The sequence below is a fragment of the Rhinoderma darwinii genome, chromosome 8, assembly GCF_050947455.1.
Source record: "Rhinoderma darwinii isolate aRhiDar2 chromosome 8, aRhiDar2.hap1, whole genome shotgun sequence".
Lineage (NCBI taxonomy): Eukaryota > Metazoa > Chordata > Amphibia > Anura > Rhinodermatidae > Rhinoderma > Rhinoderma darwinii.
In genome coordinates this window covers 87,378,991-87,405,130 of record NC_134694.1, presented here as the reverse complement: position 1 = coordinate 87,405,130, position 26,140 = coordinate 87,378,991, and the positions used below count along the sequence as shown (strand labels likewise).

Sequence of the window (26,140 nt, the reverse complement as noted above, 5' to 3'; positions counted from 1 at the left end):
CTTCCTGTCTAGATTATTAGCCACTTATGAGATTTATGCTTCCTGTCTGATTATAACATCTAAAACAAGTACAGAAATGATAGGGTAAAACTTTTTACCAGCAGAGATTTAATACCTTGGTGTACATCTTTATTACCTTGGCCATGCCTTAAGTTGGCCATACACTTGAGATTTCTGTCCCCCAACTCCATAAACATAGCCAATCATGTTGGACTTATTCTCATGTTTCCCTCTTATTTCCTAGGGGAACATGGGATCTGGCACTTTAAAATCTAACATGGCCGCTTACAAATTAGATTGTATCAATCTTCTACCCACAGAAATTACCATAGGAAGAGGGATGAGATAGGAGTGATCTCAATAATAAACATTCAAGTTCTTATTAAAAGAAGAAATTAGTAAAGTATTTGTAGAAACATATTGTCGTCGCCCCCCTCCCCATTATCTAATGCAGTGATACAGGAAGGCACTGAATATGCAAATTAAAGCCCACCACAGAAAAAAAATGTCTTACGGACAACCTTTTTTCTTGCGAATGTCAGACATATGGAAGATCTTGTAAAGGAGACGATAAGCCATGAAATGCAAACCTAGAATGTCTGCTTGGAATAGACAAAGGATAACTGCAGGGGGGCTATTAAAATGGATGAGTACCTCATCTTTCCTAAGAATTGCTGGCTCTGTGACAGAGGAAAGGGACTTAGGTATCACTGAGACTATGCTTAAATTTTCCTGCCTTAAGCATATAGCACGTATATTTACTAAAAAATTGCAAACTCCGCAGGACTTTGCATTCAGAGTGTACACTTTGTACAGCTCAAGTACTTGCATAAAGCTATAGAGATTTACTGAGCCTCAGGGAATATTACGATCATCTTGCAAACAAAATATGAAAGTAATATGACATTATTTTGTAGCAGTGTGTAAAGTCAGGTAAACCCTTAGTGAATACATTGTACTCTATTGTGCCTTGTTTTTATCCTCCGCATATATACCATAGAAGGTTTTTTATAAGCTACTGAAAAAGATGGCTCTAAGACACTTTGGACCATGATCTGGTTATTTTGTAAATAATAATATACGGTGTACAGTAGACAATACCGTACAGTATACCAATGACGGATGTCCATTTATTAGTAGGGTAAAAATATTGTTTCATCATTTTCAGGTTCACAAGGAATTATACACTTGGGGTATGTTCACACGTACTATTTACAGACGTAATTCAGGCATTTTACGCCTGGAATTACGTCCGAAAATACTGCTTGATAGCGTCGGCAAACATCTGCCCATTCATTTGAATGGGTTTTACGATATATTGTGCAGACGGTAATTTTTTTTACGCGCCACTGTCAAAAGACGGCGCGTAAAAAAGATGCCCGCGTCAAAGAAGTGCCTGTCACTTCTTGGGACGTAATTGGAGCCGTTTTCCATTGACTCCATAGAAAAACAGCTCCAATTACGTCTGTAATGGATGCTGCGAAAAACGCCTGCACATGCCACTACGTCTGAAATTCAGGAGCTGTTTTCGCCTGAAAACAGCTCCGTAATTTCAGCCGTAACGGACGTGCACGTGTGAACATACCCTTATTCTTTCATGGGCATCAAATCTCCCATGCATTAGTCTGCACATTCTGCCCTGGTCAGAACCCAACAGGTCCAATGCTGAATACTCAATTAGACAAACCTTTAACAAGGCCTATACACAGAGGGAGGAATGCCATGGCACTTACACACAAATGGACTCCATGCCAAATCACTTCTCCGTCAACTGCCCCAACCATATTGTGGACTATTGTAAGTTTTCCCACAAGTATAAAGACTAAGTGCACAAATGACCAACTATATCATTTATCATATTCAAAGGCTATGGAAAACTTTGGTTTAATTTTTTTTTTAATAGATGTATTTTGTGAGACTAAGCCTTTTTTTAATATACTTTTATTAAAATATGTTGATTTTCTTTTCTGATAATTAGGGTTAGTAGAGGTATCTGAGGCACACAGAAGCCGCTGTTAGCAGAGCCGTCAGTCCAGCTCACTGACAGATTTGGCTGACAACGACGTTCTGCAGCAGCTTCTATGTACAGTGGATACATAGAAGCTGCAGGACTATATTTTTAAAACAAAATACATACATTACATTAAACAAATAGCATCAAAGGTTTTCATAGCCTTTAAAGGTAATCTGTCACCAAGATTCTAACCTAGTAGAAAAATTGGCACCAAGTCTTTAGCCCATTGGAGACTGAGCACGGTCTGTAAATTGTGCCTGTTGAATGTAAACCTGTGTACCCCTCTTGGCTGATCCCTTGACCTATAATAAGCTGAGAGGGTTTGGTGGTTTTGGTTTTGGTTTTACAAACTAGTTGGGAGTTTGTGATGGTCATTCAATGGTTGCTTCTGCTCCCATTACTAAACTTCTATAATGGCATCTGATATGTGTCCAAGTATAAAGAGATCTCTAACAAGTTTTTTTTGTAATACAGTTCTACTGTATAAAGGCTAGATGCCGCTGCAAAGGTATTTTGTTTATTGTATGTTGAAATCATAGAGACCATTCTTTATCATGTTATTCTGAATCTATGCAGGAGATGTATTGCAACAAAAATGCACCACCTGTGTTTTGCAGGTAGCCTGGATTGCTTGTCAAATCATGTACACCATGTTGTTTTAACTGCTGTAGTCCTGTTGGAGTCTTGTTAACACCTTGATGATTTGGTGTCTTTGTTTGTTGTGCTTCTTGTGGGCTATAAAGATTTTTCCTCATTACATGAGGCAGTGGTGTTAATGATAGATTAATCAAGTTGACACGTAGGTCATAGCTATTAAACCAGTGGCTGCACGCACTGTAATAACACTTATATTGGAATGCTTTGCTGTGTTCGCTTTTATTTATGTACTTAGTAAATGTTTTCTGTTTTAATATTTTTTTCATGAAACATTGTTTTTAAAGGGGAAGTGTTAATTTTATAAACATGCAGATTTGTAATTACTTTTCCGAAAATTATCATTTCTTGAAGTAGGCACGGAGATGTTTTTACTTGGAAGACAGTTGATCCTATTTTATGAGCTACATAAGCCTCAGGTGTGACTTCAGTAAACCCAATATCCCGTTTCCCTATGTACTGCCATAGGATTTCAGGAAGCTGTCATCTGTGGCAGTTATTGTGGGGTCCGTACCCCATAGAGCTAGTTTATCTTACAATGTGCCCGCCTGTAAAATGGAGGGGAAATTTTGTAAACTGTGTTTTTATTTTTGAATTGTAAACGCATGTAGAGCTAGTGATTTAGTAATATAAAAAACTGATGACCTCATCACTGATGACCAAAGTGTGCCCTCCATGTCACAAGAAGGCATAAGGATGGATAAAGCATCTCTGTGTGAAGACCCCACAAAACAACTTATCATATCTCAGCTTCCTAGGCCAATTGGAATATGACTTTGGGGTAGTGTGATATTATGGACAACAGAAGTCACACGTGAATATTCAGGTCTGAGTGTAGGTGTGCTTTAATGTACCATGAATTGGAATTAAAGGTTATGTGTAAAGACTTAGATTTTTTTTTTATTATTATTATAGCGTTATTCTGTTCAAGGTTAAAGATGGCCATTCACATGATATTGCTTTTGGCCAAATGCTTGTTTGACTCCTCCATATACATTCACACTTGGATCGGCCAAGCCTACATGTTTTATAAATATGTAGGGTGGCATAATCCACTGCCAAACACTCTGACATCATCTATCTCCCAGTGGAACAAAAGATTAGGCATGTTAACATCCAACATGCCCAACTCTACTTTTACCTGAATTTAGACGGAGAGTCAGAGGATGATCAGGTTGTTCTCATACACATTGCATGTGATTCCGCATTAATATATTCCCCTTTTATAACTGTATGGGACATACATTAGGATGACTAAATAGTGTAACTTCAGCCGTGATGGTGAACGTGGATAAAGATGTTATTTTATTTATTAATTTACTTTTCAAAGCAGCAGAGAAATTCAATGACCACCTAAAAGCTGCATAACATATATGCTATATATGAGAAAATGATACTTGTTATTAATGTTTAAAATAAAAAAGACCATTTCAAATGTCAAGTTTTAGGGTAATATAGAAAATTCTTGTAAAGGATCCGATATTCGGGTATACAGTGATCCAGTAGTTTATCAATGGGAAAAAAATTGAAAGCTAGTAACCGTATTAATCATTATGACAATGACATTTTAATATGAAGATTTGCCAAACCTTTTATGCTATCTTTCTATGTTGGTAATCTGTGTACTGTGACTTAAATGCCATGATTAACAAATAGAGATAAAAATGTCTATTCTTATCTTTCAGATACAAGGATCCATAAAGAGAAAGCTGGAAGATGACAGTTCCCCTGTGTCCTCTGGCTTAAATGATATATTTTCAAGTGACAACAAACGACTCTGTCTCGATGATGTTACACTTCCTATGGGCCAAACACAAAGCAGCAGCTCAAGTGGACCATGCTCTGATTTGCAGCATTCTCCTTTCTCAACCAATCACAACACTTCATCCATGGGGGTCGGTGGACACCAAGTTTTACTCGAAAATAACCACATGAATGGGAGGGGAATGGCTTCGCCGTTCTCAAGTGTGGATATGAGTCACAAAGTATCATATGAAGAAAAAAATACCAATCTGCAATCTATGGACCAAGAGCTGCAGGACCTCTTGGAAGAGTTAACCAAAATGCCTGATCCATCTCCAAATGACTTAGATCTTGAGAAAATCTTGTCCGGTAAGCCAGATGAGCCACTTGTCATGAGTCATTCTCAACCTAATTTAAGTACAACTCCCAAGCTCTCCCCTGCACAATCATCTCATTTGGACAACCATATCTCTAGCAAGGATTTCTCTGGTGGTTGCAGTTCTGCCAATGCTGGTTCCCCTCAAATTAGACCCTCATCTGCTGGAACCAGTTATCCAATTTCCTCAACAAACAAGCCTTCTCAGACACCTATTGCTTCAAGTCAGAATAAGAGTCAGCCACAGACTATGTTACCTGCATCAATGGCTAATATGCCTGGGACAAACTGGCATGCACAACAGCTGAAACAACTGGCAGCAAGTAAACAAGTTCCTTCAAGCAAGCAGCAAGTGCCAACACCAAATTGGCCAACAATATCACCTACTGGTCTCTCTCCACCTTACAGACCTGGATCTTCTCCTCAGCAGCCTTTCAGCCCACAAAATGTCATGGTACCCAGCATGAGCACAGGAAATTTACAGGGAAATGCTATACAAGGTTCACAAAATGCTATGTTGTCAAGCATGCCTTCAACCAGCAACCCGAGCAACAGGCCTTCTCCACCTTATGTATCAGAAAAGATTGCAAGTCCAGCTGTTAACCAGCAACCCTTCAGCCCTCAAAACTCTATGTTGCAGAATATTACTACAAGCAACATCCCAGCAAACACTATCAAAAGTCCTCAAAGCAACATGGTGCCAAGTATGGCACCTGCCAATGCTGGACCTTCACCACCCTATCAACCAGAGAAGCTCTCAAGCCCGGCATTGCATCAACAGCCATTTAGTCCGCAGAACTCGTTGATGTCCAGTCTCACCCCTACAGGCAGCCAGTCAAGCTTACAGAATTCTCTCTTCAAGTCAATGGCCACAAACCAGCCAAAAAATATCAACATGATTATGCAACAGCCTTCCAATGGCTTGCAGTCTGGGATTGTCAATGACAACTCAGGAGGTCATGACCAGTTTTCCTTTAACAACACCAAGCCACTGTCTCATTTTGCACCTGATTCTGCTAACCAGAAAATGAACTTATCATCGAATCCTGGATCATTAATTCATTATCTTCAGCAGCAACAACAGCAGCAGCAACAGCAGCAGCAGCAACCGCAACACCAGCCTGCAACGGTGCAGCAGAATCAGCAAGTCAGCAACAATCAATTTCTGCAGCAGCAGATAAGGCAACTGATGCAACCTTCACGGATGCAGAGACAGATGCAGACCAGTGGTTTGCCTCCTCAATCCAGACAGGTAAGAATTATTTATGCACAGTGTCAAAGTCAATGGGCTTCCTCTAAGCTATACACTACAGCAATAAGCTGTGTTGCATTAAAGTGGATTTCCAGTTTTTTTTTTAATGATTATTATTTAGCCTTCCTCTTAATTAAGAAACAGAGGGCTTTCCCAATACATGTTATAAAAAAAAAATATGCCCTAAATATGCAATGTAAACTGATCCATATGTAACATGGAGTTGGGGCCATGCCCGACCCGCAGGAACTTCAATGGCATTGAAGAATAGCAGACGAATACACAGTTCAAATGCAGCAAGTTTACAGACACATGCTTGGTCTTGAACCTTCTAAGAAATGACATAAATAAAAGTACATTCACATTTGGTGGCCCAGGCACACTTTACATAGCCTCCTGTGTTTTAACTGATGCCACACTGGAACTGCAACCTAAAAGAAAAACATTGGTTGCTTATCTACACATGGTTGCCTGGCCCACCGTATGTTTTAGCGTCCATATTTACCAGGAAGTCTCTGAGGCCCAGTATTTCTAAAGGGGGTACTTTACACACATTTACACATACCGTACATGGAACCCCATCCCCTCTCACTCTCTGCGCATTGTACCGGACATTCACCCATACATTGCAAATAAATGTTGTGCTGTTACAGTATTGGAGGGCTAGATAAAAAAAAAAAAAAGCTTGAAAACCCCCTTTAACCACTTTCTATACAAATTTTCGTTAACTGAGCAAAACTCTGCTTCACTATACAACGTAAGCACAGTACATGATTTGTCTTATCCCCAAGCATTTAAGTTTGGGCAGAACCATAGCGAGGCTGTCTTTTATCCAGGGCAAAGTTTTTGTTTGCTGCCCTAGCCATGTACCTAAATACCCTGGCCAAGGCAAAGTGGCTTGTTGGTGCCTCCCCCCCCCCCCCCCCAAGACACTCAGCATGTGGGGCCCTTCTCTGGGTTGCCCTATCTATGCCCCTGTATTTGGGCAATATTCAATTATTTAACTTTTCTGAAAGTATTGCATATCTTATGAGCGGACTCTACTTGTTTTATGTAATTTTTCCTCTCTTGAGGGCTTTTGCACTTTTCCTATGTGTGCTTTCATGGAGACAACATCCTCCTAGATGGATATTTACCACTAGGAGAATCTATTCACATTTTTCCTAATATGTAGCTCATTATGGATGTAACAAAGGTCAGGAAGGAAGCATATTTTCAGGAGAGATAAGAACAAGAATAGCTGTGAAACAGGAGGATCATAGGCTAACAGGAAATGCAAGGAAATTCTGGGATAAAGAAATGGCAATAAAACTAGAAAGGTCTAAAAAAATTATAGTGTACCTCCGATGTGAAGGTATCTTGGTTCAAGTATTAGGGAACTGCAATATGAGTAATAATCTAACTTAAAGAAGCACTCCAGCTATTTTTTTTTACTTACTGTTTTGGGTAGTAGTCACGAGGGTTCCCGGACAGAGGTTGTCAAGGATGAGAAATAGTAAGAAACAGCCCACTGGAGACAAACACCAAGGCAAGGCAGGCTGGGAAAAGCAGTAGCAGCTTGAGTTGGCACACACAGAGGAAGATTAGTGCAGAGTGGAAGAGGCCAGATAAAAGAACAAAGATGGCGGCCGAGACAGAACGGAGCTGCTGTTTAAAAAGACAATCAGGTAGACTATTATGTATTTTTTAAATGGTTGGAGTCACGATCCAGAGGGCAGTAGAATGGATGAAAATAAAAATTGGAGTTCTTCTTTAAGAGCTGCAGACAGAGGCAATTCAAACATAAATCTGGGAGTGTAAGATGTTCCATAAACTCAATCACATCCGGTGTTTGAATTAGATTCAGCTAATCAGATTACAGATCAGCAACTCCCTAATATATAGCCAAAATACCTCCAAAACATAGCTTCACTTTTTATGTCCTAAATTATATATGTGTATATACACTGAATGGCCACTTTATTAGAGACACCTGCCCTTTCAAGGTTGGAGCTTCCCTGTATGGAAACTAGACATTAGACCCCGAAGTGCACCATAAAATCTAGTGAGCAAGTTTTCTGTGGATGAGTTTCAGTGTGAAACTACATTAGAATGGGAAATTCTAGTGATCTGAGCGACTTCGACCAAAGTATGGTCATCAGTGCTACACTAGCCGGGGCCAGTATGTAAAAAAAAAAAAAAAAAAGACAACCTTTGTGGGGCTCTCTCATGCAATGGTCTTGAGAGTACACAAAGTAGATCCTGTGGGCGTACAGAACTCGTCGAGTAAAGGGGTCAGAGGAAGATGTCAAGAATCGTTCTGACAAACACCCAGTGAAGTCAAGCATATTGCAGCTAAATAAAAAGCTGGTGCTCCAACTAACATGTCCAAACACACAACACACTGTTGTTCATCCCAAATGGGCTATAACAGCACACAACCAAATCAAGTGCCATTGATGTCTAAGGGAAACAGAAAGGCAAGACTCCAGTGGGCAAAAAGTGCAAAAATTGGATCACTGGGCAGTGGAAAAACATCAGCTGGTCAGATGAATCCAGATTTCTGTTGTACTATGATGATGGGAGTAGAATTTGGCACAAGCAGCATGGATTGCTAAACCCTTTCTTTCAGGTTCGAACAGTTCAAGCTGGTGGAGGTGGAGTAAGGATATAGAGAATGTTTTCTTTGCACAACCTGGGTCCTCTGATTATTGTGGATGGCCGTTTGAACAGTAGGGCTTACCTAAGCATTGGGGCAGGCGTTTACCTTATGGCAAAAGGACACTTTAGCGGCAACTACAAGAAGCTATCCTGTCTGCATGGCCATGGGCCAATATACCTGCAGAACAATTTCAACACCTAGTGGAAGCTATGTCACGAAGAATTGCTGCAGTTCTCAAAGCCAAAACAGCTCCAACACGCTACTTAGTGTGTGTGTGTGTGTGTGTGTGTGTGTGTGTGTGTCTGTGTGCACACGTGTGTGTGTGTGTGTGTGTGTGTGTGTATATATATATATATATATATATATATATATATATATATATACTACCGTTCAAAAGTTTCGGGTCACTTAGAAATTTCCTTATTTTTGAAAGAAAAGCACAGTTTTTTTCAATGAAGATAACATTAAAATAATCAGAAATACACTCTATACATTGTTAATGTGCTAAATGACTATTCTAGCCGCAAGCATCTGGTTTTTAATGCAATATCTACATAGGTGTATAGAGGCCCATTTCCAGCAACCATCACTCCAGTGTTCTAATGGTACATTTTGTTTGCTAACTGTGTTAGAAGGAAATCGGAGGGTTCCTCCAGCTCACCTTATCACAGATGTATGGTATCGCGCACGGGTCCTCGTGTCGGCACACGTATAAACATAGAAGAAAGGCAAAGAATGGATCCAGCGCTGAGTCCTTTTAGGTCTGTTAAAAATAGGAAGCTTCTTCCAAGTTTTATTGTCAAAAAGAGATAAAAACAATTGTGGTAATGGTAGATATTCCCGGAGTACAATAGAGGGATTATAGCAGTGTGAGCGGTGCCTACGCGTTTCTGACGCCTACTGCGTCCTCAGTCATGGCGAAGCAATTATGATAGCACCGCTGTAAACAGTTTTTCTGTTTAGAGGAGCTATAAAACTGACCTTCCTTTGAGCTAGTTGAGAATCTGGAGCATTACATTTGTGGGTTCGATTAAACTCTCAAAATGGCTAGAAAAAGAGAGCTTTCATGTGAAACTCGACAGTCTATTCTTGTTCTTAGAAATGAAGGCTATTCCATGCAAGAAATTGCCAAGAAACTGAAGATTTCCTACAACGGTGTGTACTACTCCCTTCAGAGGACAGCACACACAGGCTCTAACCAGAGTAGAAAGAGAAGTGGGAGGCCCCGCTGCACAACTGAGCAACAAGACAAGTACATTAGAGTCTCTAGTTTGAGAAATAGACGCCTCACAGGTCATCAACTGGCAGCTTCATTAAATAGTACCCGCAAAACGCCAGTGTCAACGTCAACAGTGAAGAGGCGACTCCGGGATGCTGGCCTTCAGGGCAGAGTGGCAAAGAAAAAGCCATATCTGAGACTGGCTAATAAAAGGAAAAGATTAATATGGGCAAAAGCACACAGAAATTGGATAGAGGAAGATTGGAAAAAAGTGTTATGGACAGACGAATCGAAGTTTGAGGTGTTTGGATCACACAGAAGAACATTTGTGAGACGCAGAAGAACTGAAAAGAAGCTGGAAGAGTGCCTGACGCCATCTGTCAAGCATGGTGGAGGTAATGTGATGGTCTGGGGTTGCTTTGGTGCTGGTAAAGTGGGAGATTTGTACAAGGTAAAAGGGATTATGAATAAGGAAGGCTATCACTCCATTTTGCAACGCCATGCCATACCCTGTGGACAGCGCTTGATTGGAGCCAATTTCATCCTACAACAGGACAATGACCCAAAGCACACCTCCAAATTATGCAAGAACTATTTAGGGAAGAAGCAGGCAGCTGGTATTCTATCTGTAATGGAGTGGCCAGCGCACTCACCGGATCTCAACCCCATATAGCTGTTGTGGGAGCAGCTTGACCGTATGGTACGCAAGACGTGCCCATCAAGCCAATCCAACTTGTGGGAGGGGCTTCTGGAAGCATGGGGTGAAATTTCTCCCGATTACCTCAGCAAATTAACAGCTAGAATGCCAAAGGTCTGCAATGCTGTAATTGCTGCAAATGGAGCATTCTTTGACGAAAGCAAAGTTTGAAGGAGAAAATTATTATTTGAAATAAAAATCATTATTTCTAACCTTGTCAATGACTTGACTATATTTTCTAGTCATTTTGCAACTCATTTGATAAATATAAGTGTGAGTTTTCATGGAAAGCACAAAATTGTCTGGGGGACCCCAAACTTTTGAACGGTAGTATATATATATATATATATATATATATATATATATATATATAGACTTTAGTTGAGAATAGTAAAAAAAATAATCAGGTTGCAGTGTGGTGCTCAATTTGATTATGAATAGTTAACATAAAGCACGTAGCATGGCGTATAGTGCCAAATTTATAACTACTGCCTAAATTACGGATGTAGCCATCTTTAACTTGACTCTAACTTGCTGCAGCGTGATATCACACAACAAAAGCAATTGAAAAGCCATTGAAAAAGTCAAGTTAAAGACACTGTGTATTTCATGCGTTAAAAGGCAAGATAAAAATGGCTACATCTGTACAGTATGTTGGTTTTGTGAGAGTTGTATAGGTTTGTGCACACATACACCTATACAGTACAATTCTTATAAAAATAGTGAGGTTTCTAGGGAAGCAAAGTCTATACTCTAGTATTTCTGATTTTCATTGCTGGGGCTATGGGTTTACCTTTTAACCAGTACATGATCTGCGCAGTTTATATACTCTGTATGTTCCTATAGGTTTTCTCCTGTATATTTGCCACCCATGCAGCCAAAGTAAACAATCTAATCTCCATTGAATATGTCCAGCAAAGTTCCATCAATATATATATAGTGGTAAGGCAGTACTGTAAGGACTGTTTTTATTTCACTACATCTCCTATTGTAATTGGAGGAGTACACTAAATACCACTCCTCTGCTCCAATGATGATACAAAAAACTTTGACCTTCAACATACTTATCTGGTGACTAATTGTTGGATCACCGCAGTGCTCTGAGCCCCTGAGTTAGCTGGCTCCCCTTCCTTACCCTCTTGGTCATTTTGGATCTTATTAATTAAACTGCATAAGTATGTAAAATTGTTCATTATTTGCAATGAAGAGATCTAGTATAATTTTAAGACTGGAACTAAAGCTGCGCAGCATTTTTTCCCATATAATGGAAAGAGGTGCAGCTTGTGTACTGAGAAGGAATGTGGATGGCTGCCAGTTGGAGTAGGAACACAAAGACATGAAATTTGATCCTTGTAGCAAACAGCGGAGCAGAGGGAAAGGCACAGCTGTTGTGACATAAACCCACAAGAACAGCCTTTTAGGTACTCTTTGTATTTCAAGAAAAGACTCCTAGAGACATTAAACTATTCATAATCTGTGAAATGCGCCCATAGGAACCTGCAAAACAAATATGTGTTTAGCAGTGCACTGTATGCCCCAAAGGGCAATTGGGTACCACATTTTTATATATAATGTATATATTTTTTTCTTTAACCTAAGATCCCAAGTGTTGGGCAACTATAAGATTGGGAACCATCTGTGTCACTATTTTAGAGTCTCCGTAGGAGCATTAAACAGAAAACCACAAAATAGATTTGGGACCAAGAAAATGTGAAGATTATACATTTCTTAAAGTGGCAACCTTACATTAGTATATTAGGGAATTACATAATTAGCCGCTTCCTGCTGGCAGGTTGACTGGGAAGTTGTTGGGTATCTATGATGTATTATTGAAACTCCCATCGATTTTGAATTTCTAACTAATAAAAATGTTGACACCTCACATGGAATGGAAGTCTGTACATCGTAGGAGGGGATCCCACCTTTCAGAGCTCCATAAATGTTACCTTGCAATATGCCCTACCCAATCCCAGAAGAAAGGAGCTGTTGGGATAAAGCAACTGAACCCCTTTAGCACTCGTTCAATATTAACATTGTTGGGTACATATAATTCAGTACTGTTGTATAACTTTATTGACTTCATTGGAGCTTTCCCATAGTATAGTGTAACTGAAATCATTAAGACTTCCAATGAAGAACCAACCACGACAGGTTAAATGTTAACTAAAAGTGAAATGGGACATATAACAAACGATATATGGGCAACACAAGAGAAGGATCAGTCTACCATGTCCATGGCAAGGACATAGATGCTTCTTGCAACACAGAGTCTCAGCTTTCTCGCTCCCTCACTTCTCACGCACAGTCCTACAGACTCACCCTCATCCTCAGTGATAAAATGTTATCACAGTATATTTTAAAGTCACAAAATCTGTAGGTTCAATTATTGACTATGGTTGTGATCAGTGTTGGGCTTGGGTTCCTTGTACCCACCAGAAGAAATAATTGTAAGGGCTCACCCTTTATCTATACAGAACATGTGCATGTCTACTTTAATGGTGTCATAAACTAAGCACACGCAGCACAAGTAATTATCTCCTTAGTCAGTTCTAAATGGAGTCTTCTGCTGGATCTCATTATTGTGTCAGAGCTTAGACCCACTGGAGGATCCAATAGTACTCTGGTGGGCTAGTTTGACCCTGGTTATGGCTGATTATGTTTTGAGCTAACCCTTTTACTGTATTAACTATGGGCTAGTTGAACATTCCAGCAGAGGGCTACAGTTGGCCGACATTGCCCCAAATTTAGTACTGTAGCCCTAATATAAAAGCTTTCATTTATATTTTTGCTTCAGTCTGTTAAACACTAGATATTGACCTATAAAAAATGAAGTATTCAAGTGTAGTTTTAAAATGCATCATCAAAATATAAATACCATGAGGAAATACAATTGGCCACAGCTTTAATCATGCCGTTCTAAATGTTTTTTTAATCAAGTGCACAAAATGATTTAATTTCCATCCAAAAATGAAAAGCAGCTGCTATAAGAATGTGCATGACTGAAATGAAGATGATGAACAGTGTTCGTCGTAGAAGATAGAGCAAGCAAATTCTTAAAATAACACTAGAAGCTATATATACAATAAAATTATTTTAATGTGGCATCAATGGAGCTTGATTATCAAATATTCTGGATTATCGGTTTTAGAAAAGTATATAAACACAAAATATGCTACTTTAAAATTTTTTTTTTTCACTTACTCTTCTGCTTCTAGTCTGGTCAAATCCCACATTCCGTTACAGTTGTGAAAATAAGTGCCAGATTATCAGATTTACAGGATTACCTAATGCCAGATTATAGAAATGTTACTGTGTGTGTGTGTGTGTGTGTGTGTGTGTACACGTACGTACGTACGTACGTACGTACGTACGTACGTACGTGTGTGTGTGTGTATATATATATATATATACATATATATATATATACACTGTATATAGTCCATTAACTGCGAATGGTATTATGTGACTCAATCAGAAACACTTCATTGAAACACAAGCCTCCCAATGCATCAATGTTACTTATTGCAACTGCTTCCTCCCAGTGGTAATGTTTGGTTGTCTGAGCAATCGGCGAATATGGATGACGTCACACCAAGGGTTGTTTCAATTTCTTGCTTCTTCTGCCATAATAGAGAGCCAGTACTCTTTCCCTGTCCCCAGCCGGTGATGGATGCTTCTAGGTTCCAATTGTTTGATGCCTGTTTAAGTTCTATTTGTGTCTTGGTCTTCTAGTTTTGTTGTTTGATCTCCTGGTATCAACTTCTGGCTTTAAGGGCCGACTCTAGGTTTAATTAGGACCTTGGACCACTCCATGGCTGTCACCTCTGTATACCACATGGATGTCATAGTAGTTCACAATGTCACGCCACCAGGGCGTAAACTCTAATCTGGTTATATTATATATATATTATAGCGCTCAGTGCAACAGTGCCAAAACAACGAGAAGATAAACTGTGTCGAGTTACAGATGCAAGCTGGCACATAGACCTAGATCTAGAAATCTCCATGTAGACTGTAGGCCTAAAGAGAGCTTTGTGGTCTACATGGTGACTGGCGAGGCAGAGAGACAACAGCTCCCTTGCAGTTAACAATATCAGAAAAAAACTAAACTGGACCCAGGTGGGCCATGGGATCTGCTAGGTGCATTGACCTCATGCCAAGTGCTTACTCAGGTCCTGCAGGAAAGGTCTTCTGGTGATCCTCCTGGTTCTGGGCTTGCTCCTGACATTTCCTCTGGTACTGGCTCATACTTTGATGCTGCTGATTCAATTCTTGTGCTCCTCTGGCTTCTGGTTTTGACTCTATGTTCAGACCCTGCCTCCAGTCCCAACAACCATCACTGATAGAAGAGAGAACCTTTGTGGAGGTTGCATTCAGTTTAACCTGAACCAATCTGATCATGGTATTGTTGGTCAGAATGACTAGCTTAACATACCACATGTCCAGTCTGTGCTAGCTATACAAGCGGGCCTACTGCCACCTTAAAAGAAAAATAACAGTGCTCTTTAACCTTCTACTAGATTGCATTGTGCTAATGATCCACCAGAGATATTAACACTCAAGTGAAGTTTTTTCTTTTGAGCTTTTCAAGAGGGTTTCTAATATGAGTTTCTAAGGGGGTCTAAGATGGTTCTGTACGCAAAATGATACCTTCATTGAGCCTTTTCGGTGCCCATAGAGGTCCTAGATTTCATCACCTTATATAACCTCACTAGTTTGTTTTAAATGAGGCTCATCTTGTGCTCACTTTATTATCTTCTGTATACTACTTTTTAGTATTGTCTTCTATTAATGTTGACTACATCAACAGCATGTCAAAAATATCCGAGAACTGTTTCAGCCTTATGGGGCTCATCAGTATGAGGCGCTTTTTTTTGCTCAATGGAATGAAAAAAAGGTATCAAATAGCCATTATTATTTTCTCATACAGCTATTTTAACATAAATATCAAAGCCTAATGTTTCCCTTCCAGTGCCAGATGCTAATGTAGGGACAATGTAAAAGACATCTGAACCACAGTGCTGTTAGATCAAGAAAGCTTACCCAGAATCCCTCAAGCATCAGTGTGAGCTTTCCCTGGTGGGATCTTGTTCTGAAAGTGTAGCTGGATTTGGTACAGCAAACCTAATATCTGCTTCATATCCCAGTGTTTAATCTTAAATCTATTTCTTGTGGTCTGAGAAGCTATTAATCATTACAGCTGCCTGACACACATAAGTAATCCTGAATGTCAATATATCTTTAGTATGCCACCGTCAAGAAACTGTAGGAGGAATTCATGACAATTAAAGGACATAGTTTGTGTAATATATTACTAATGTTCATTGCTGTTGTAATATTGGTTTCTTGCAAAAAATACCCTGTTCACATCTGAAACGGGTGGCAAAAAAAATAATTCAACGTGTTTGTCCAGAATTAATATTTTTCTTCTCACCTGCAAATGACAATAGTGTAAAAGAAAGGAAAACTTTGAATATTTCCATATATTATAATAATCGTATAGCAATCACAATCTGGGGTGAAAGAATTTCCATGATGTTGACTCCTTTATGGGTACAAGCGACAGTACAGTACATTATTCTGCATGTCTATATATCATCGATGGAAGGTTTGTATGAAGTAAATCCATAATATCTTATGAAAATAGTTTTACACATACAGGGATAAATGGATCAAGCCCTGTGTGCTGTCATGTATTGTTAAAATGTGGTCCATCTCAGGGATAGCAACTTATGGCCCATATAGGCTACCATCTTAGGTGTAACTTGAAGTTCCTGGGCCCAAATACAAAGTCTGTAATAGGGCCCACACCTACAATGTATAATTTATAATAGTGATGTCCTCTAATAAAGGTCATTGTGTTCCCAACGTTGGCACTCCTATAGTTATGTCCTTGGTTGCCAAGAGTTCTGCATTTCAGGACCGCACATAAGATACTAGGGGAGCGATATCCCTCTTAATCCAGAAATTTCAGAACCTTAACATAGCAATTAAGGAATGTTTTACATTACATAAATAGATTTTGATTGGTTTATGAGGGAGGGGTAAGCTTTTTGGGCATAGGTAACCACAATGACAAGACTTCTGCTCAAGCTACAGAGGGCTGCTTCTCTTACAGTTCTTGAATATTTTGGTACGCACAAAGGTGGCTTATAATTATTTTCAACTGATGAGGATGTGCATCTTCATTTATATTTTTAACTATCCATCAAAAATTATTAAAGGGGTTGTCTAGAGAAAGACGTTTATGGCATATCCATTAGATGAGGTTTCTGTAACTCTTCATTTCAATGGAGAATAACTAAATCTCCCCATTGAGAATGGGAAACAGGACCCCATTGTTCTAAGTATGAGTGTGGATCTCAATAGCTGGATCCCCACTTACCATACTTTTATATATCTGATTGACACATCTTAAAAGTGTTTTACTGGGAAACCCCTTTAGCTGTAGTGAGACCTCATCTCCTGCTTGATCGTATTCTTAAAATACTGGTATTTACAATGTCTTTGTATTATATATGAGCGATCTACTTATTTAACAGTCTGTAAAGAATACATTTTACTATCTCTATAAAATGGAAGAGCGCTTTTAATTATAGACCGTTATTTCAAATTTCTTCTGTTAAAAAAAAGCTGAGATGACCAAATAGACAATACATTACCAAGTAATAAACCACGTGGCTGTCAATGACAAGGTTAAATATGGTTAAGTAAACTATAGAACATACGTACGCAAGGAAAGTGGATTAGATTTCAATAAGCGATGGATAAAAGATCTTATATCAAAATACAACAACCTTGAGAGATTCAACCAATCTGCTGCAGAAGAGCGAAAAGGTTTGCTCAGCAATTAGCATTCCCTCAAAGAAATGTGCTTCAAACCTTGTTAAGCTTCTTCTACTAAGAAAGCAGCTTTTGACGTTTTTGAAGTGCATAATCTGAGATGTGTAGACCTACTTAAAGCTTCAGGAAGAATCTGCGGGAGATCCTTTCCCTACTGAGCGTTTTTTATATACAAGCAGGCTTATTCTAAGGTGGCCATACATGGTCTGATGTCACAGCCAGATTGAAAAATCAGGCAGTGTATGGAGAGAAAGTAACTTCTGACTACTAGGAACTGTTCTATATTGTATAGATTTGTACAGATTTTCCAACATCTGTAACCGGAAAGTATTGGACCCCATCCCCAGTCTGTGTCTCTGGTACAGAGGAGAATTGGAAGAAGTCTTACCCGCCATAGGTGTCCGTTGTGGATCTTAGAGTGTTTGGACAGCTACAACCTTCACTATATCAAATGGAAATATTGATGCAAATCTTGCTTTTATCCAACCAGAATGACAGGGCAGTAGTCACCTATGGCTGCTTCCAAACTCTTTCTACAGGGGGCATCAAATATAAATAAACTTATATGTGTTTCTTTCACTATGTGTTTGGAAAACAGCAGGCTCTAGTGAGTTCAGAGACTTCTTCCTTTTCCACTCCCTAACGACACTTGATATGATGGACTGAAGTGCATGGTGTTGATTCATCTGAAAAAAAAAAGGGTGTTTTGGCCATTTATGAAGAGTAAAGACTGTACAAAATCGCATTGTCTGCTCTTAATAAGGGAAGATGCACACGTCCATATTATGAATACGTGTTATAGCCTGTTATGGTCCCATATTGTGCCTCTATACATATACAGAGATGCAACCCAGGCCATAGCTATCATGGAGGCACTATACAGCAACACAGGTACTATTGGGGCTCCATGTGCCACTGAACAGGCTCTGTGTATGCGGCTTTGCTGTGTGCATGGACCCAACTCCTAATTTATTTTCCCCAATGTTTTTAGCTTATTTTTGCATTCCCCAATTTATATCTTCTAGATTAATAACGTTTTGACTTATACATAGTTAGGTCCAGAATTATTTGGACAGTGACACAAGTTTTGGCATTTTAGCTGTTTACCAAAATATGTTGAATATGCAGTTATATAATCAATATGGGCTTAAAGTGCAGACTCTCAGCTTTAATTTGAGGGTATTCACATCCTAATTTGAGGAAGGGTTTAGGAATTACATCTATGTAGCTGCCTCCTTTTCAAGGAACCAAAGGTGATTTGACAATTATCTCAAAAGCTATTTAATGGGCTGCATGGGCTATTCCCTCATTAATCCATCATCAATTAAGCAGGTAAAAGGTCTGGAGTTAATTCCAGGTGTGGCATTTGCATTTGGAAGCTGTTCCTGGGAACCCACAACATGAGGTCAAAGGAGCTCTCAATGCAAGTGAAACAGACCATCGTTAATCTGAAAAAAGTGATGAAATCCATCAGAGCGATAGCACAAATGTTAGGAGTGCCCAAATCAGCAGTTTGTTACAATCTTGTGAACTCCAAAAGGCCTGGACGTCCACGGAAGACAACATTGGTAGATGATCGCAGAATCCTTTCCATGGTGAAGAAAAACCACTTCACAACATCTACCCAAGTGAAGAACACTCTCCTGGAAGTAGATGTATCAGTATCTAAGTCTGCCATAAGGAGAAGACTTCATGAGAGCAAATACAGAGGGTTCACCACAAGGTGCAAACCATTAATCAGCCTCAAAAATAGGCCAGATTAGACTTTACCAAACAACATCTAAAGAAGCCAGCCCAGTTCTGGAACAGCATGAAACTAAGATCAAGCTGTACCAGAATGATGGGAGGAAGAAAGTATGGAGAAGACTTTGAATGACTCATGACCCAAAGAACACCACATCCTCTGTAAAACATGGTGGAGGCAGTGTGATGGCATGGGCGTGTGTGTTCTACTTCTGTTTTTTCCATTAATTTATTCAGGGACTGAATTTGATGCAATAATGTATACACTATTTAGGAGACACTAACATGTGCAGAGCCTCAGTAGACATTGGGTATGTATGTTTTTAATGTACAGTATTACTTTACTACCCCTGGCTAGACCAGATGCTTAGAATCATTTTGTTTACATAGATCCAAACAGACACAAATCTCTTTTTATTTCTATAATCATGTACTGGCCATACAAAGCTGCTTCCATATAAAGTGCACTGGGAGATTTTGGAGAAACGTTCATTAGCTGTGTGGGGAAACAGACTGAGCTGTAAACAGGAAGCGATATGTCAGGTGCTGACAGAGAGACGTTGTGTTTCTTTTGCTGCATTATATAAACCACAGAGTGGAAAGTCTAGATTCAAAGAAGTTCTCCATCTAAATATATTTTTATAAAAATGTTATTACTATTATACAGACAGATGAAGTAGAGACACTCTAGATTTTTAGATGCTGTTGAAGCTTCCGTGCCAGTGCCAACTATAGGATGCAAATAATGTGACGCCCGCTTCACCTTAAACTGTGATAGCGACATGCCCCCATCTACACTGATAGCCACAGGACTTCCAGATACAGTGGCAGCCACATACCCCACCATACAAAATGCCAGCCATATGTCACACCATACAAAGAGCCGGCCACATACTTCACCCTACAAAGTGATCACAACATGGAATTACTGTCACCCATACTGATCCCGTATTTTATTTATTTATCTTGCTTAATTAGCATAAAAATATGTAGCAGCGCTGTAGAGAAGATATCATCCTTCACTGTCCCCAGTAGGGCTCAAAATTCCCTATGTGTATGTTTATTTGTAGTATGGGAGGAAAGACAAGGGCTCCCAGAGGAATCCCGCACAAATACAAGGAGAACATACAAACTCCATGCTGCCCATATCCACTTCTGCCACAAGCCCACCATAAGTGCAAACTGCAGCCACAGCAGAGGGGCCCCATTTAGAGTAATCCCGTTCTCCAGGCTCCTCCCACATGTCTCTCTGTAATCAGGAGGCAGCATCACTAAGTAATGTTGCCATCTGCTGGCAGCTATGATTATGTCTGACGACGTAATTATTACAGTTTTCTGAGTATGGATGGGCATCTGGCTCATTGGACCTTTAGGAATCCAAGTGAAAGTACTATGAGTTTATGATTCCTGCCATAGCTGCCCATTAATGTATTGTTGCAGTGTATGAGGCATACATGTGTAACAACTATGTAGGCTTGTAGGTCTATAAATACAAAACACACATAAATTAAAGAAGCACTCCAGGGATTTGTTTTGTTTTTTTGCCTATCTAATGCAGCATAGGCTATTATTAAAGAAGACTGCAGAGGAACTTGTGTATGCCTAGTTATGGGCTGTCTGCCATCTTGGTTCCTTTTTCCTCTCAGATATGGTTCCCCTAATGCATCGCACATTTCCCATGAGGCCTCTGGCTTTGCAGAGGCAGACTGGCCAGAGTTTCATCACACTGCACTTGCTCTGCTCTGAGTATTAATTGCAGCAAGTGATAGATCAGTGACCTAGAAATGCTGTCCCCTATCTGCAGTCTCAGTGTATCCTATGTGATGCAGCTTCAGTCTGTCTCCCCTGCCTCCTGCTTGTAATAGGTTTCTCCATGTCAGTTTCTACACAGGAGGCTGTCAGGAGCAGGTTCTCGTAGAAATACATTGGACTCTCTGCACACAGCACTCCCAGATAGTATAGACCAATAGGGTGAGACAGGGGAGTTCTATAACGCTGCAACTTATCATTGTATGGACTTACCTATAACATCACTGCACTCCTGGTTCCTCAAAAAGAACATCAATTATCTCTTCAGCAGCACTTAATCCATGGGGGACATACAGAGGAACAATGAGAGTGGAGATGGGTGTGGAGGGGAGGGGTCTCAGAGCTTCTAGGAGGGATTTGGTAGGTGATTATGTAATTCTGTAGTTCACAAGAAGTCCTACAAGCAGGAGGGAGTGATCTGTCTACACATGAGAGCATGGTCAATTTTGGTGGTTAGACAGAGATCACATGACACAGCTGCCTATAATGAAAGGGTTAAAAATACATTGATGCAACTGAGCTGCAAAGAAAAAAGTGACACTAGTGACAAGTGGTGAGTTAGCATTATATCTGAAAAACAATAGCCGAAGTTATACTTTAAGGATGCTGCAGACTACAAATGAGCTGAGCGGCAGTCTACAAGAAAAATATATAAGTGTTTTTCAGGATATTGTTGTTTGGTACAACCTGTCTTTCTTTACAATTTTATTAAGCCCTTTTGGCATATTTGTAGCTGTGACTGGTTAAAAGTAGTAATATCTAGAGTGTGTCCATAGCCTAAAGCAGACCAACCTAACCTGTGGATCTATAGTCAATGGTTGACTTAGAGCTATAAGATGTGAAGCTGAACAAAATGCTATAGAATTTGTTATCCCTGCCTTATTTGCATGACTCTACAAAAGTACTAGTAGAAAGGTAGATTGCGTACATAGAATTTGCTTAGGGTATCTAAAGGTAAAGTCACCATCCTAGTTCTTAATGAAAAAGCTGGTACCAGAAAAAAGTAGGGCTCCTTAGCAGACAATCTGGGTAATCTGTCCTCACCTTCCGCCTTCTTAGACTGGAGCCTCTCTTGCTTTCCGTTTGCGTAGCCCCCAGCAATCAGTTGACATCACCGGGGAGGGGGGTAGCTCTGGGTGGTTACTTATTTCTCCTGCAGCATCCTCTGCAGGAGAAATGTAGTAGTACACTGTCCCTTACAATATATGGTCTCATTAAAGAGGCTCTGTCACCAGATTTTGCAACCCCTATCTGCTATTGCAGCAGATAGGCGCTGCAATGTAGATTACAGTAACGTTTTTATTTTTAAAAAACGAGCATTTTTGGCCAAGTTATGACCATTTTTGCAGTTATGCAAATGAGGCTTGCAAAAGTCCAAGTGGGTGTGTTTAAAAGTAAAAGTCCAAGTGGGCGTGTATTATGTGCGTACATCGGGGCGTTTTTAATACTTTTACTAGCTGGGCGCTCTGATGAGAAGTATCATCCACTTCTCTTCAGAATGCCCAGCTTCTGACAGTGCAGATCTGTGACGTCACTCACAGGTCCTGCATCGTGACGGCCACATCGGCACCAGAGGCTACAGTTGATTCTGCAGCAGCATCAGCGTTTGCAGGTAAGTAGCTACATCGACTTACCTGCAAACGCCGATGCTGCTGCAGAATCATCTGTAGCCTCTGGTGCCGGTGTCCTCGCTCGTCTGACACGATGCAGGACCTGTGAGTGACATCACAGCGTGATCTCTCGAGAACACGGCTGTGTCTGCACTGCCAGAAGCTGGGCGTTCTGAAGAGAAGTGGATGATACTTCTCATCAGAGCGCCCAGCTAGTAAAAGTATTAAAAACGCCCCGATGTACGCACATAATACACGCCCACTTGGACTTTTACTTTTAAACACACCCACTTGGACTTTTGCAAGCCTCATTTGCATAACTGCAAAAATGGTCATAACTTGGCCAAAAATGCTCGTTTTTTTTAAAATAAAAACGTTACTGTAATCTACATTGCAGCGCCTATCTGCTGCAATAGCAGATAGGGGTTGCAAAATCTGGTGACAGAGCCTCTTTAAGTTCACTAGAGCAGTAACCGCTTTTTGCTGCAGTGCTCTCCACTATGGCTCATAGGGGAAGATCCAGAGGTAAGCACCCCACTCTATGACATCGGTATGCCCTAATAGGTAATATAAAGAGGGGTTGTCCAGATGGGCAACCTCTTTAATAATCAGTCCAGACAAGTGCTAGCAGCAAACACTGTATCCAGGTTATCGAGTCTTTGCTACATTAGGGACATGCAAAAGGGCTAAGCAGTCCTTCAGTGATTTTTATTATTATTTCATGGTTGCTGTACGTGATTAAGGTATAGATACAAGATTCCTTCTGTTGCTTTCGGTCACCCACATACCTATCTAACTTTGGCTGTGCCATGGCTGGTAACTCTCAGAGATACATGAATATAACTATTACTCTCCATGCTGATTATGTGCCACTCTGAATGAATGAATGAATGAATGAATGAATGAATGAATGAATGAATGAATGAATGAATGAATGAATGACTTTGGCAGAAGTTCTTGGTATCACACATTATTGGTTACTTTCCGTACTTCAAATTCTTTGGCATTTCGTCTGCACAGCAGCGATCCACGCCACCTACTATGCAGGAACTGCAGCACTGATCCATTCAAGTTCATAGGTAGCCAGGTGCATCACTGTGTCGGGACAAATTGTGAACAGGCACAGTGCTTAACATCATTTTCTATTAAGGGAAAGCCCATTTAAAGAGGCTCTGTCACCAGATTTTGCAACCCCTATCTGCTATTGCAGCAGATAGGCGCTGCAATGTAGATTACAGTAACGTTTTTATTTTAAAAAAACGAGCATTTTTGGCCAAGTTATGACCATTTTTGTAGTTATGCAAATGAGGCTTGCAAAAGTCCAAGTGGGTGTGTTTAAAAGTAAAAGTCCAAGTGGGCGTGTATTATGTGCGTACATCGGGGCGTTTTTAATACTTTTACTAGCTGGGCGCTGTGAAGAGAAGTAACATCCTCTTCTCTTCAGAACGCCCAGCTTCTGACAGTGCAGATCTGTGACGTCACTCACAGGTCCTGCATCGTGACGGCCACATCGGCAGCAGAGGCTACAGTTGATTCTGCAGCAGCATCAGCGTTTGCAGGTAAGATCGACTTACCTGCAAACGCTGTTGCTGCTGCAGAATCAACTGTAGCCTCTGGTGCCGATGTGGCCGTCACGATGCAGGACCTGTGAGTGACGTCACAGATCTGCACTGTCACAAGCTGGGCGTTCTGAAGAGAAGAGGATGTTACTTCTCATCAGAGCGCCCAGCTAGTGAAAGTATTAAAAACGCCCCGATGTACGCACATAATACACGCCCACTTGGACTTTTACTTTTAAACACACCCACTTGGACTTTTGCAAGCCTCATTTGCATAACTACAAAAATGGTCATAACTTGGCCAAAAATGCTCGTTTTTTTAAAATAAAAACGTTACTGTAATCTACATTGCAGCGCCTATCTGCTGCAATAGCAGATAGGGGTTGCAAAATCTGGTGACAGAGCCTCTTTAAGGAACATTTTCTTTGCGATTTCATCTTTGCTTAACAAGTAATCAGCAAATATAATACATTCTGATTTTTCAATTATATTTAATTTTACGTGAAAATGTTACTATATGAAAGAGAATGTATGGTGCTTCCTGCTACCCTGCTATAATAGGATTGAAACTAACTCATACAACTATGAACAAGATCCTTTCCCTTTCTAGATCTTGTATAAAAGATACATGCTATTTCATGTCTCTCTTCAGCAATAGCCTTTGAGTATAGGCTCTTAAATCTTCAAGCTCTGCAAATACAATACACAGGGGTCATGTCACGTTACAAGTCATATTTCTCCTTACGGCAGTGATTGTCTTTATTTATACCTCCTGCAAAGGTCATATTAGAATTCAAGTAGATTGAGTGGGTAGCTGACATATCAAGATCAGCTATACACCAAACATAGGGAGATACCTGAACAATTTACTGCTTTGTCCCAGCCTTCCCTAAATTATAGCTATACTAGGACCGGATCATTATGTTCTCAAATAACAACATTGCCATTCTCTTGCCCCATGATCTTCATCCATGGTTGCTGACTAACATTTTTCATAGGCCTCCATACTCCTCCCGTCTTTGTAGCAAAATGGATAGCAACACAATTGCAAGACCAGCAAGCAGTTACATTCATACAGATCTCAACAGTGACATCCAGTGCTGTATTAGGTCTCTGCAGTGACATGCAGTGTTGAATCAGATCTCCGTAGTGACATCCAGTGATGCATTAGATCTCAGTAGTGACATCCAGTGGTGTATCCGATCTCAGTAGTGACATCCAGTGGTGTATCAGATCTCAGTAGTGACATCCAGTGCTGTATTATATCTTTTCAGTGACATCCAGTGCTGTATTAGATCTCAGCAGTGACTTCCAGTGGTGTATTAGATCACAGCAGTGATACCCAGTGCTGTAATAGGTCTCAGTAGTGACATCCAGTGTTGCATTAGATCTCAGCAGTGACTTCCAGTGGTATATCAGATCTCAGCAGTGACTTCCAGTGGTGTATCAGATCTCAGCAGTGACATCCAGTGTTGTGTTAGATCTCAGCAGTGACATCCAGTAGTGCATCAGATCTCAGCAGTGACATCCAGTGGTGTATCAGATCTCAGCAGTGACTTCCAGTGGTATATCAGATCTCAGCAGTGACATCCAGTAGTGCATCAGATCTCAGCAGTGACATCCAGTGAAGTATTAGATCTCAGCAGTGACATCCAGTGAAGTATTAGATCTCAGTAGTGATATCCAGTGCTGTATTAAATCTCAGTAGTGACATCCAGTGTTGTATTAGATCTCAGTATTGACATCCAGTGCGGTATTAGATCTCAGCAGTGACATCCAGTAGTGCATCAGATCTCAGCAGTGACATCCAGTGGTGTATCAGATCTCAGCAGTGACTTCCAGTGGTATATCAGATCTCAGCAGTGACATCCAGTAGTGCATCAGATCTCAGCAGTGACATCCAGTGAAGTATTAGATCCCAGCAGTGACATCCAGTGCTGTATTAAATCTCAGTAGTGACATCCAGTGTTGTATTAGATC

General features: G+C 40.2%; 1 protein-coding gene across 1 annotated transcript in view; it reads left to right on the top strand.

Moving 5' to 3' along the window:
• The window catches only part of MAMLD1 (mastermind like domain containing 1), a 177,465-nt gene that overhangs the window by 106,398 nt on the left and 44,927 nt on the right, over positions 1-26,140 (top strand). The window contains exon 2 of the mRNA XM_075835880.1: positions 4,354-6,039. Within this exon, the coding sequence (XP_075691995.1) occupies positions 4,354-6,039 (1,686 nt within the window). The remainder of the gene's footprint in view (positions 1-4,353; positions 6,040-26,140) is intronic.